Source organism: Diabrotica virgifera, chromosome 4 (genome assembly GCF_917563875.1).
Source record: "Diabrotica virgifera virgifera chromosome 4, PGI_DIABVI_V3a".
NCBI lineage: Eukaryota > Metazoa > Arthropoda > Insecta > Coleoptera > Chrysomelidae > Diabrotica > Diabrotica virgifera.
The window spans coordinates 48,145,804-48,159,860 of NC_065446.1; the positions used below are offsets into that span (position 1 = coordinate 48,145,804).

The 14,057-nt window shown below is 34.6% G+C and overlaps 1 protein-coding gene across 1 annotated transcript in view; it reads right to left on the reverse strand.

The window, feature by feature from the left end:
* LOC126883506 (LHFPL tetraspan subfamily member 3 protein) overlaps window positions 1–14,057 on the reverse strand; it is a 108,622-nt gene continuing 94,565 nt past the window's right edge. The window contains exons 2-3 of the mRNA XM_050649115.1: window positions 11,730–11,978; window positions 1–339 (exon numbers count right to left, since the gene is read on the reverse strand). Of these exons, the coding sequence (XP_050505072.1) occupies window positions 146–339; window positions 11,730–11,978 (443 nt within the window). The 3' untranslated portion in view covers window positions 1–145. The remainder of the gene's footprint in view (window positions 340–11,729; window positions 11,979–14,057) is intronic.

The window sequence follows — 14,057 nt, forward strand, 5'->3', positions numbered from 1 at the left end:
TTTTATTATGGTGTTTCATTTTATATATCACGTTTAATATTTTTATATAACACATTTCAGTAGAAAATAGTGCATTTTTAAATTTATTTATAAAATGAAAAAATATAAAAAAATGTTTATATTAGGAGTTAAATAAATATAGGTTTCATATGTTTCTATGAAGGGAATTTGGATGTGAATAATGTCCGGAATGAATTGACCTTGGAACAGTTCTTTGAGAAAATTGAGAGTAAGTGTCTTCTTGGCCTGGATGGACTAGAAGCACTGGATGCATATTCAATGATTTTCTTGAACCTGCCACACTAGCTGTATCTCCCATAAAAGCACCATTCATTTCACCTAAAATTAAAAATGAAATTTAATATATACATAATAATAAGTTAATGAATTTATATTGTTTAGATGTAGTCCAAGATCTGTGAGCGGATTTTGCTCGTAATAAGTAATATCGACAAACTATACGGGGATATGTTGAATTAGTTGTGTACATGACTTTCCCCTACGGGCGAAAACCAGAGTGGGGGACGAGAGTAGTTATAAGGGGTCAAATTCGCGATTTTTATTATTTTTTTTTGTGACGCTCATGATCGAGATAGTGCACCAAAATTTGGGAATAAGTAAGTCATGATGTAACTAATTAAAATCTCCAGGGGCGGACAGCTCCGTGGGGGACAAAGGGATGGCGAGCAGGGGCGAATATAAAAATTATAAGGGTTTTCTTGTGACGTTCGTGATCGATATAGTGCACAGGTGCAAGGTGCACCAAAATTTGGGAATAAGTAGATCATGACGTAAATAAGTAAAATCTCCAGGGGCGGAACGCTGCGTGGGGGACAAAGGGGTGGCGGGCAGGGGTGAATATAAAAATTAAAAGGACGAACGTCGAACGTCACAAAAACCCCTTATAATTTTTATATTCACCCCTGTCCACCACCCCTTTGTTTCCCACACAGCGTTCCGCTCCTGGAGATTTTGCTTAGTTACGTCATGTTCTACTTATTCCCAAACTCCTTATAATTTATATATTCACCCCTGCCCGCCACTCCTTTGTCCCCCACGCAGCTTTCCGCCCCTAGAAATTTTGCTTAGTTACGTCATTATCTACTAAGTAGATAGTAATAAGTCTTATTCCGAAATTTTGGTGCACGAGACACAAAATCCTGATAAATTAAAGCTCATATAGAAATTGCAAGAGGAGTATGTGTTTATGAAACTTAAATCTAGGGGAAAGGCGGGCAAAATGGGGTACTTAAGGTTTAAATTGGGATTTAAAAAAATCTGTAACTTTTAAGGTCTTAAAATAAGACAAATATCATTGTTATAGTAGTAACTATTTATTAATATAATTTAAATTTAAAAAAAGTCAAAGTTTTTTTTATTATATGAAAAAACAGAAACTAATTATGTCCGTCGTATAGGGTAAAATAGGGTACCAAATTGAAACCAAGAAAAGCCTATTGACAAAATTCGTATACAAGTAACTACTTCATCATCCTCATCTTCTACACCTGTACATGAATTTTTAGCCCATTTAAGGCAACTGGATCAGCTTATCCATCATTCTGTGGAACTTGAATAAACTTTCCGCAGAACCAGTCAGTGTCACTATCTTTGCCTTCTGAATCTGACTCTACTTTTTTAGTTTTATTCAATTGCGATTTCTTACTCGTCTGTAATTTGGTTTGATCATCGGCTATCTTACTTGGTATGGTAAAAAGGGTAAAGACTACCAATAGGTATGGTAAAAAGGGTACCCTATTTTACCCTACCTATTGGTACCCCATTTTGCCCAAAGAGCAGATTTTGAGATTATGACCTGTTTAAATTATTAAAAGTTTTTATTTTTTAACATAATGACAAACGAATACTCTAGAACACATTCACTGTTAGTTGGAAGTAATGATATTAAACAATAAATTGTTTTAGTAATACTAACGATGGATTATTTTTCGGCCGAAATTATAACTTGGTTAACTAAAAACGGAGATTAAACATGGAGATTAAACCCCATAAGTATGTCAGAATGGGAAGAATATTACAAATCCCTATTGACAGAAGCAAGACCACATTGCGAAATAAATTACAGACTTAAGAACAGATCCAATAGACGAAAACGAAGTACAGCCAATCAGTGTGGATGAGATAAGACGATCCTTAACGGACATGAAAAACGGTAAAGCCGCAGGACCTGGAAACATCCCCATTGAGTTAATAAAATGTGGACCGTCAATACTAATAGAATTTTTAGCAGAGATCTTTAATAAATGTCTAATCAAACAAGATAATATTCCAGAAGATTGGAGTTTGGCGTGCATAAGCTCTATCCACAAAAAAGGTGACAAGAAGAAATGTAAAAATTACAGAGGAATAAGCGTTATTAGCTCATTGGGGAGGTTGTACGGTCGATTGATAAAAGAACGAATCGAAAACCAATATGAGGAAATAGAAGATCAAAGTGGATTCCGTGCTGGCAGCTCCTGTGTTGATAATATATTTGTACTTCAACAAATTATAGAGAAACGAACAGCCAGAAATTTACCGACTCATTTAGTATTCGTTGACTTAGAGAAGGCCTATGATACAGTACCCTTAAAAAGATTATTTGAAGTACTGACGAAGGCAGGCCTAAGCAAGGCATACATGAACACCATAGCGAACATGTACATAAATGCAAAAAGTGCCGTTAAAATGGAAAATAAAATTTCAGAGCCGTTTCCTGTAACAAAAGGCTTAAGACAAGGATGTTCTTTGTCCCCAACCCTATTTAAAATCTATATTCAGGAAGCATTAAACAACTGGAGGAGAAAATTCACAGGAATGGGAATAGAACTTGGAAGCAAGTACCTAACAAATCTTTTCTTCGCAGACGATCAAGTGATTATGGCAAATGATGAGGAAGACATGGATTATATGATTCGAAAGTTAACCGAAGAATACGAAAATTGGGGACTCACAATCAATATAAACAAAAGAGAATACCTTAGAATTAAAGACGAAGAGAGAGACCCAGAACTCTCGATTAGAGATATAAAACAATGCGAAGAATTTAAATACTTAGGGGCAGTCATAGCGAAGGAAGGAACATCGAAACGGGACATCCAGCAGAAAATACAACAGGGTCGAAATGTGGTACAAACACTAAACTCGTTACTTTGGTCTCCTAAAATTAGTTTACAAACCAAAATGACAATCTACAAGTCGGTTCTAGAACCAATTTTGACGTACGGATCTGAATGTTGGCAAATGAAAATGAATGAAAAGAAAAAACTGAAAGTAGTAGAAATGGACTATCTGAGAAGAGCGTGTCGGATATCTAGACTTGATCACATCCCAAATGAAGAAATAAGAAGAAGGACAAAAAGAATCTACAATACCGTAGATACAATAGAATCCAAACAACTTTTATGGTACGGGCATGTAATGCGAATGGATGATGAACGATGGCCAAAACAGGCTTTAAACTATGTCCCATGGAATAGAAGAAGAAGAGGAAGACCAGCACTGGAATGGAGAGAAGGAATCAGAGAAATAATGAGAGATAGAGCCATAAATGAGGAAGAATGGGCCGACCGAAAAAGGTGGAGATCGAAATGCGGGATGCGGCAGAGGCTGTAAGACCCCCGTAGGTATATATAATAACTATAAACGTACATTTCGACAATCGACTAATAGTTCATTATATCTGCTTTATGACAAAAGGCGTAAACAGGCGTCTATAATATAATTTCATTAACGTCATATAGATGGAGCGAGTGATATTGAAAAAAAAAGGGGTACCCCGTTTTAGGCAGCTACCCCGTTTTGCCCGCCTTTCCCCTATACTGTGCAATTCTCAGCTGAAGTTACAACTAAAAGGGGTGATACACACGCGAGTAAGTACGCGAACTTATGGCTCGCGACCTTTTTTGCGCGTGTATCACCGCAAGTACGCGTACTTTAAGTCCGCCGAGTAAGTACGCCGTCGATCCAACAAGTTTGAAATCTAAAGCGCGTGATACACACGCAATCTTTAAGTACGCGGGTTTAAAGATCGCGGACTTACTCGGCTCGCCGCCGGTGATACACGGCAGACTTAAAGTACGCGGTTTTAAAGATCGCGGTCGCCGTCGGTAGCAAAAAATTTAGAAACTGTCCTCGTGGTTAAATTTTTCATTTTCTGTGTACCTAATTTTGCTGAAATCTTATGTTTTTTAGTAGAGTTTGATTATTTTTTTTATCCGGTTTTGTTAAATAGAAGAATAATTTGATTTTTTATAAGTGTGGTAAGCTGTCAAAATCATGATGTGAAGTATAGCACTTGTTTTTGATCTATTTTAATTTAATACAAGATAGGCATAAACAAACAACATATCATAGATAAGATGGTAATATTTTCATCAGGAGGATAAAACAGCCTATAAATAATTAGGTTTACTCAAAAACAAATAATCAAAATAATTTAGTATAGCTTAAAATAGTGTTTTACGGTTTTCTCAAAACTTATAAAATGTAACTTGTCTCCTTTCAACAATAAACGATTGAATTATTTCTAGGCAATTTGCTTAATTAGTGAAAGTATAAGTGTAACTTTAAACGCAATAACATGATGGCGCGAGGCTCGTGGCAGTGATACACGTACGGGTTACGAGTAAGATTTCAAACTTGTTGGATCGACGGCGTACTTACTCGGCGGACTTAAAGTACGCGTACTTGCGGTGATACACGCGCGAAAAAGGTCGCGAGCCATAAGTACGCGTACTTACTCGCGTGTGTATCACGCCTTTTACTCGTAACCCGTACGTGTATCAGTGCCACGAGCCGCGAGCCTCGAGCCATCATGTTATTGCGTTTAAAGTTACACTTATATTTTCACTAATTAAGCAAATTGCTTAGAAATAATTCAATCGTTTATTGTTGAAAGGAGACAAGTTATATTTTATAAGTTTTGAGAAAACCGTAAAACACTATTTTACTAAATTATTTTGATTATTTGTTTTTGAGTAAACCTAATTATTTATAGGCTGTTTTATCCTCCTGATGAAAATATTACCATCTTACCTATGATATTTTGTTTGTTTATGCCTACCTTGTATTAAATTAAAATATATCAAAAACAAGTGCTATACTTCACATCATGATTTTGACGCTTACCACACTTATAAAAAATCAAACTATTCTTCTATTTAACAAAACCTGATCAAAAAAATAATCAAACTACTAAAAAACATATGATTTCAGCAAAATTAGGTACACAGAAAATACAAAATTTAACCACGAGGACAGTTTCTAAATTTTTTGCTACCGACGGCGACCGCGATCTTTAAAACCGCGTACTTTAAGTCTGCCGTGTATCACCGACGGCGAGCCGAGTAAGTACGCGATCTTTAAACCCGCGTACTTAAAGATTGCGTGTGTATCACGCGCTTAAGGATCAAGTTCCTAAAATGTTATGTGTATCCTGTATCATATGGATGTGAAACCTGAATCATGAAGGTTAATATGATGAACAAATTATAACTCATAAGTCTTCGAGATATGGTCATATCGTAGAGTGCTTAAAATCTCATGGGTTCAATGCATTTCAAACACAGAAGTCTTAAAGAGAATAGGTGAAGGCGAATGTAATTTGACAAGATGCTAAAAAATAGAACACTTGAATAACTGGGGCATATAATGAGAGGTAACAGCAGTGGCGTAGCGTAGTGGGGGCGGCAGGGGCGCCCCGCCCCGGGCGGCACCTTTTAGTGGGCGGCAAAATTTAACCAAAATTCGCCAACATATCATCGGACAAATAAAAAAGGCTAAGTATTATTCAATTATATTCGACAGCACTCCAGATCTTTCTCATAAAGATCAAACAAGTCAGATATTAAGATACGTAGTAATTGAAAATCAGGAAGTAAAAGTAATGGAATCCTTTATAGATTTCATTGAAACTAAAGACAAAGCTACTGAAGGAATTTCAAAGATGATTTTGGACAAGATTCAAGCTGATGGCCTAGATATAAGCAACTGTAAAGGCCAAGCATATAATAATGCTGCTGTTATGGCTGAAAAGTATTCAGGAGTTCAGCAAAGAATTCAAGAAATAAACCCTAAAGCTGAATTCGTACCTTGCTCAAATCATTCGTTAAACCTAGTTTGTTTACACGCTGCCTCAGTTGAGATGGATTCAGTAACTTTTTTCGGCACTTTAAAACGTTGGTATTCTTTTTTTTTTCTCATCAACACATCGTTGGGAAGTTCTGAGAGCAGCTACAGGCAAGAGGGTTCAAGACACGCGGTGGAGTGCAAGAGGCGATGCCGTAAATATGACATGGCATCATTACAAAGACATTCTCGTCACTTTGGGAAAACTGACAGAGGCAGGTGAAGGTAGAAAGCTTAAACACTAGGACATATGCAGGTGCTTTACTAGTTTCGATGCAGTCATTTTCCTTTCTTTGTTTTTTGGGCCTCTGTCAACCGGTGCTACATGAAGTGAATGATGCACAAAAATATTTACAAACAAGGGGACTTCACATAAGATTGTGCGCTTAGAAAGTAAATGCTTTGCAAATGATATTGACAGAGAAAAGGGAGGAATGGGCAAATGGTGCTGTAGGTTATGCAAAAAATATGTGTAAAAAACTTGAAATTTACATAAAACCTCGGAGGCGCATAACAAGAAAGCATATTTTTGATCACGGAACTAGAGATGCTAACTTGTCTTGTGAAAATGAGTTGAGACGAAAGCTGTTTTCTTCGTTAGATAGTTATTGTAGAAATTCGTGAGCGTTTTTAACAGCTACAGAATTTAACGAATAAGTTTGCATATCGAACGCCGCGCCGGCAATATTATTAGATCCAGACAACACTGAATGTAATCTAGACTACGCATCTGACGAAATTGACGAGCAGGATTTCAAGCTGGAACGACTTCGACTGCGGACTTTCGTTGCTGCTACAGGCAACGAAAATAAAATTGATTAATGCAGACTGACTTGAATTATTTAAATTTATTGTTAAATCCTAACTGGAAGATACTCTGGCCAATATTGTAATAATGTTCCGAATATTTTTTACAGTTGCTATAAGCACTTCCAGCTATGAGAGAAGTTTTTCAAAATTGAAGTTGATTAAAAATTATTTAAGAACGACAATGAGTACTCTAAGACTAACTAGTTTGGCTATTTGGTCTATTGAGCAAGATGTGTGTGATGCGATAGACATTGACGGTGCAATAAAAGACTTTGCTCTTCAAAAAGCGGACGTATAAATTTTTAATTGAAGACGGAAGTTTTGTTTTTAATTCTAACCAATACTCATATTATATTTCAATAAAAATAAAAATATGTCATTATAGTGTCGTTCTAGTTCTAATTAAAAATTGATTTTATTTAATATTGCCGATCGTGATAGGTAGGTACCTAAGTTATATCAATGTGTCTAATTGGTTAAAGTAAAAGAATTGTTGTATAAATAAACGTGATTGTAAAACTTCGATATATTTTTTATTTAAAATCTAACCTGTATAATGCAAAATAATGATGACCTCGCCGAAAAGTTCTCTATAATTAATGTATGTAATGTATAGTATACATTAAATTAAAATACCTAAATAAGAGGGCGGCAAAATTGTCTTCCGCCCCGGGCAGCCGACACTCACGCTACGCCACTGGGTAACAGATACTGGATATTGCAGTTAATATTCAACAGAAAGATCGAGGGAAAAGAGGAATTGGTGAAGAAATTAATGTTCATGGCTCCGCAATCTTCGTCAACAGACTGGCTATCAGCAGATGAACTGTTACATGCCGCGCAAGATCGTGAACCCACCTAATGCCTTTATCGTTACCAATGAGGAGTATATTATTTACGTAGAAAGTATTGGTGAATCTATAAATGGCACTAAAATAGTAATTCCTCCAGTGGCGTAGAATTTGAGAAGGGTCAACCATTCACTATTTCCTGTCGTACGCCTCTGGTAGTAGCTAGAAACGTTTATTTATCATAATTTAGTAGGGTGTATAGTAGTCGCACTTTCTTCCAAGTATGAAAAGGATACGTCGAATAGTTTTAAAATGCTGAGCAAAAATAGTTTTTAAATTTTTAGATAAAACACCCTGTAACTCAGTAAGGAACCACATTTATTTAAGTGTTTTAGGTTAAATCTTCGTATTTTGTGCTAAGGTTTCTCCAGTTACTATATGGACAATTATTAATGAAACACCCTGTATACACTCACCGGCACAAAATTCCGCCACCCAAAATTTTTGATTAAGTTTGACAATCTATAACTTTATTATTTATACTCCGATTTTCAACATGCTTGCATCAGTTTGCAGGTACATGTATTGATGTCGTTTGTTATTATTCCGGTAAAAAAAAGTTTTTGCTTAGATGGCATTATACGGGGGTGAATGGAAGCGTTGTTTTTTTTTCCTAAATTTAAAAACTTGTGTGGAGAAATTGGAATGCTGATTTTGTTTCATACTCTTTTTTTATTATCCGAATACCTCTTTTCTTGTATGAGCTGTAAATAAAAACAGCTTTGAAGGTTTATTTAATTAAAAATATCAAACGCACTAAAATTAACAAAACAAAACAAAATTAACAACAAAACAAAGCAAATCAATAGCGGGTATGTCCACCTCTTGTAGCAACAACTGCTCGCAATCTGTTTAGCATCGAATAAAGATGTAGCTCAATAGGATTGAGATGTGGGCTGCATGCGGGTCATTCTAATCTTATCAATCAAACCTCTATTTTATGAGTCAATCAGTGTTTTTATTTACAAAAAATGGTACAGCTCTTACAAGAAAAGAGATACAGTAAGGTCTCTTTTTATGCGGATTATTTTAATGCGATTGTGCGGTTTGTATTTCATCAAAAAATTTCTATTATTAACAAATAGTAGGAATTAATATTAACCCTTAAGCTCCTAGCGTAACATATATGTAACGCAGAAACCGCGAAAATCTTAAGCCTTAAATTCGGGAAGTGATCCTAATTTTAACTAGATGATGATGCAATACTTTCAAGGGACACTTGTTTACTAGTTTTCAACAGTTGGTTCGAGGATTTGATCTAACCTTTTTATTTAGTTGAGCGTTTTATGTGACGGTGTTTATTATTTATGGTAAAAATGGATCTCAAGTTTGAGTAAGTTTGTTTTTACTATTCTTTTGTTATTATATTTTGTTTAAAGTGTTTTCAATTGAGATTAAATTAATGTCTTTTCTTATTGATAATATAAATTTTTAGAAATTTTATCCTGGTTTTGTAAAAAATTCCTTTAATTTTTGGTGTTACATATATGTAACGCTAGAAACATATGGGAGCAAAAATCGGAACTTTTGGAATTGTAACGTATTGTTTGTTCCAGAAAAGGGTTTTCTCTTCAAGAGGCGCTGGAGATCATTGATGCCTTTGAAACTTTAGACGTTACTACTATATATAGGTACTGAAACCCCAGAATTGAATGTGCTTACATAACTGGACATAATAGATCCTATGATCCTATGCCACAACTAGAATTTCGAATATATCTAGTAACATCGTATCTTACGCAATATGGTACCAATCCAAAAGATGCAGACAGGCCATCTTCGTCCAAAGTAATCGTAGATATAAGATATGATAAGATTGATCATCTCCTGACCTACATTCCTGATAAGAAAAGAAGACGTTTTGCAGATGAATGCTGTAATTCGTATGTGCGTACCACGGGTTGCAAGTGCAATGTGGGAGTGTGCATCAAGTACAACATAGATTTTAATCTACAATAACTTAATTATGATTTTTCATGTATCTAGTTTTGTATTTGTTTGTTATTTTGAAATTTATAATCGAAAATATTTTAAATATGTTTGCTCCTATATCGTCCTAGCGTTACATATATGTAACGGCAATTTTCTAAAAAATTAAAAATAAATAAGAAAAAAAATGTATGTATTTTGTTTAAAAACCTTCTCCTGAATACATAAAAATAATAAAAAAATAAAATTTTCTAAATAAATAAATTCAGGATATTAAGCGTTAACTACTCCCATCCAGATGTTAGTAATCTGAGGGTTTGCAATTCGGGTATTCCCCTTGTGACATGATGTAGCATGTAGCTATTACATCAATCTGAGTTTCGCATTGAAAGGTATAACTTGTAATTGTTTTGAAATTAAATTTAAATGTTTGAGTATTTAAGAGTTTAAATGTTGCTGACTTCAAGTTGCAGTATAATAAACAGCACATTTTAATTTCCGGATTGAAACATTTAATTAAGTGTCGTAAAGTTTTATATTCCATTAGAAGAGGTTTTTGCAATCTCAATAAGGTTAGTCTGTGTTTTTAATTAAATTAATTTTCTTCTTTAAGATTTTATTTGGCCCAATGGAGAAAAAAAAACATCAAAGACATATAATTTTTTTTACACCATTTTATGTGATTTTAGAAAACTACGGAACGTATCCCTACTTTTTCAATGCAAGTAAAGTCTTTTTTTATGCGATTTTTTTATATGCGCTTTTCTGTAGAACGTATCCACCGCATAAAACGAGACCTTACTGTATTCGGATAATTCAAAAAACAAAATTTTAGAAATGCCTCCGGGATAATATGACAGGACTATGAAACAAAATAAGCTATTTCATTTTTCCACAGAATTTTTTAAAGTTCGGAGAAAATACAACGCTTCCATTTACCCCTGTATAATGCCATGCAAGCCAATTTTTTTTCCGGAATAATACCAAACGATATCAATACATGTACCTACAAACTAGTGTAAGAATCTTGAAAATCGGAGAACAAATAATAAAGTTATAAATTGTCAAACTTATTAAAAAATTTTGGGTGGCCGAATTTTGTGCCGGTGAGTGTATATCTACGGGGGTACAGACTCTGCCGCATCCCGCATTTCGATCTCCACCTTTTTCGGTCGGTCCATTCTTCCTCATTTACGGCTCTATCTCTCATTATTCCTCTGATTCCTTCACTTCATTCCAGCTCTAGTCTTTCTCTTATTCTTCTATTCCATGGAACATAGTTTAAAGCCTGTTTTGGCCATCGTTCTTCATTCATTCGCATTACATGTCCGTATCATAAAAGCTGTTTGGATTATACTGTATCTACGGTATTGAAGTTCCTTCCTGTTCTTCTTTTTATTTCTTCATTTGGCATGTGATCAAGTATAGATGTTCGACACGACACGCTCTTATTAGATAGTCCATTTCTACTACTTCCAGTTTTTTCTTCTCATTCATTGTCATTTGCCAACATTCATATCCATACGTCAAAATTGGTTCTACAACCGACTTGTAGATTGTCATTTTGGTTTGTAAACTAATTTTAGGAGACCAAAGTAACGAGTTTAATGTTTGTACTACATTTTGGGCCTGTTGTATTTTCTGCTGGATGTCCCGTTACGATGTTCCTTCCTTCACTATGATGGCTGTCCCTAGGTATTTAAATTATTCGCATTTTTTTATATCTCTAATCGAGAGTTGTGGGTATCTTTCTTTGTCCTTTATTCTAAGATATTCTGTTTTGTTTATATTGATTGTGAGTCCCCAATTTTCGTATTCTTCGGTATTTTTTTAAAAACATACGAGTAAAAATAGATAAATAGTAAGTAGATTCCATTAAAAATAAAGATTACCTGTGGACTATGCTAGATTTGTGTGAATCACCCTGTACATTTAAATTGCTGTTTAAAAAGCGCCCATTTAAAAATAAACAAATTTTTGAGTTACATAAATTAAGTTATAGGGACATACCTTTGAAGAGACTAGGTGACGTAGAATAATTTGGATCAGCCTGTAGCTTGATGTGTCTCAAAGCTAGAAGAAATGCTAACGTTGATAATATAACAGCATCCAAACAACCAATAGCAGCCAATATGTAAGTCCATCGAATGTGGCAATCGCCCAACATATATTTATCTGTAGACGTTCCACAAACTTTGCGAATGTTTTCTGAGTTCCATCCAGCTGGGTAAACAGCACAACCAGCAATCATACAAGCGGCTAAAACATAATATGTGCATAATATTAAATGAGTATATTAATACATAGTGTTTCATTAATAATTGTCCATATAGTAACTGGAGAAACCTTAGCACAAAATACGAAGATTTAACCTAAAACACTTAAATAAAATGTGGTTCCTTACTGCGTTACAGGGTGTTTTATCTAAAAATTTAAAAATTATTTTTGCTCAGCATTTTAAAACTATTCGACGTATCCTTTTCATGCTTGGCAGGAAGTATAGGTACTGTACAAACTACTAAATTATGTTAAACAAACGCTTCTGGCTATTACCAGAGGCGTACGACGGGGGAAAGTGAATGGTTGACCCTTTCCAAATTCTACGCCACTGGCGAAATTGCTATTTTAGTTCAATTTTTGGATTCTCCAATACTTTCTATGAAAATAATATACTCTTCATTCGTAACGATAAAGTCATTAGTTTTCGAGATCTTTGAATTTAAAAATAAAACGACACGGTTATTTTGGTACATTAACCAAATGTGTCGCTTCATTTTTAATTTCAATTATCTCGAAAACCAATCATTTTATCGTTACCAATGAAAATTATATTATTTACGTAGAAAGTATTGGAGAATCTAAAAATGACACTAAAATAGTAATTCTTCCAGTGGCGTAGAATTTGAGAAGGGTCAACCATTCACTATCCCCTGTCGTACGCCTCTGGTAGTAGCTAGAAACGTGTATTTATCATAATTTAGCAGGGTGTATAGTAGTCGCACTTTCTGTCAAGAATGAAAAGGATACGTCGAATAGTTTTAAAATGCTGAGCAAAAATAGTTTTTAAATTTTTAGATAAAACACCCTGTAACTCAGTAAGGAACCACATTTTATTTAAGTGTTTTAGGTTAAATCTTCGTATTTTGTGTTAAGGTTTCTCTAGTTACTATATGGACAATTATTAATGAAACACCCTGTATATTATGTAAAGTTTATTTAAACTTAATCGCGATATTACAGTTGACCGAGATATTTACTGACAAGAACATTATATGTTATTTGTGGTTTATTTCCAGTAACTTTGGAATTATGGGTATTAGAGGAAATGTACAAAATTATGAACACTGCAATAATATTTAATAGTTTCCTTGTGGGCTGGAAAACAATAACAACTTTACTTCTTTATAAAATAAAATAAACACAAGAAAATATTATATTTATTTTAATAATGAAACTACTTCCTATCCCTATTAACATCAGAGTTATTTTATGTCAAGCAATCTAAAATAGTCCAGTCACCAGAGATTTTATCTCAAAACGAGATGAACAAGCTGAATATTGCCAAGAATGTCAATTTTAGGACAAAAAATGTAAAAAACGCTGGACGGAAGGGCCGCCTGAGAACTTTATCGTACCGATCTATTATCGTTATCGTACTAGATACTGGCATTCTATAAAAAATAACAAAGTTGCTCGTTATTTTGATATTTTAGAGACAGTATACTTGAAAATATTTTATGGTTCTACGCATCATTAATTTCTGCAACTTTTATAAAAATATTTTTGTAAAATTTTCAAATAATATTCTCCTTGTAGCCCCATATTTAGACTATAAAACGACCTTTTCAAATTAAACTTATCTTAAATAGGTTTTTAGATAGGTAAGGAAAAGTGCCGGGTGGGCGGTTGGCCATATGGGCCGCCATTTTGAATTAGTAAATGTCAAATTCCGTATTCCGTATTTACATTCGCTTATCGATGTATCGCTAAATAACCCCCCTATTTGGGCTCCGCTTTGAGAGATTTATTTTAAAAGCTTAGTTTCTCGCTTAAAAGCTAATAGTTCGTCGCAAATTTAACTTCCCGACCATCAGAAATTTGTTTATAGTTCGTTGTGCGTGTGTGCTCTGGTTGTGTTTAGTGTGTTTAAAAACTCACACTGTACCAAAAAAAGCGTCCACACTACAAACCGTATTCGACGCAAATCCTTTGATCTTCGCTCAAAAACCGACAACCGATGGAGCGTATGCGTTGTGTGCGTCGAAAATTCTTGCGTCCGATTTATGTGACGAACACATAGGGCAGTCAATGAGGGTATGTGGCTCCGAATTCCATCCT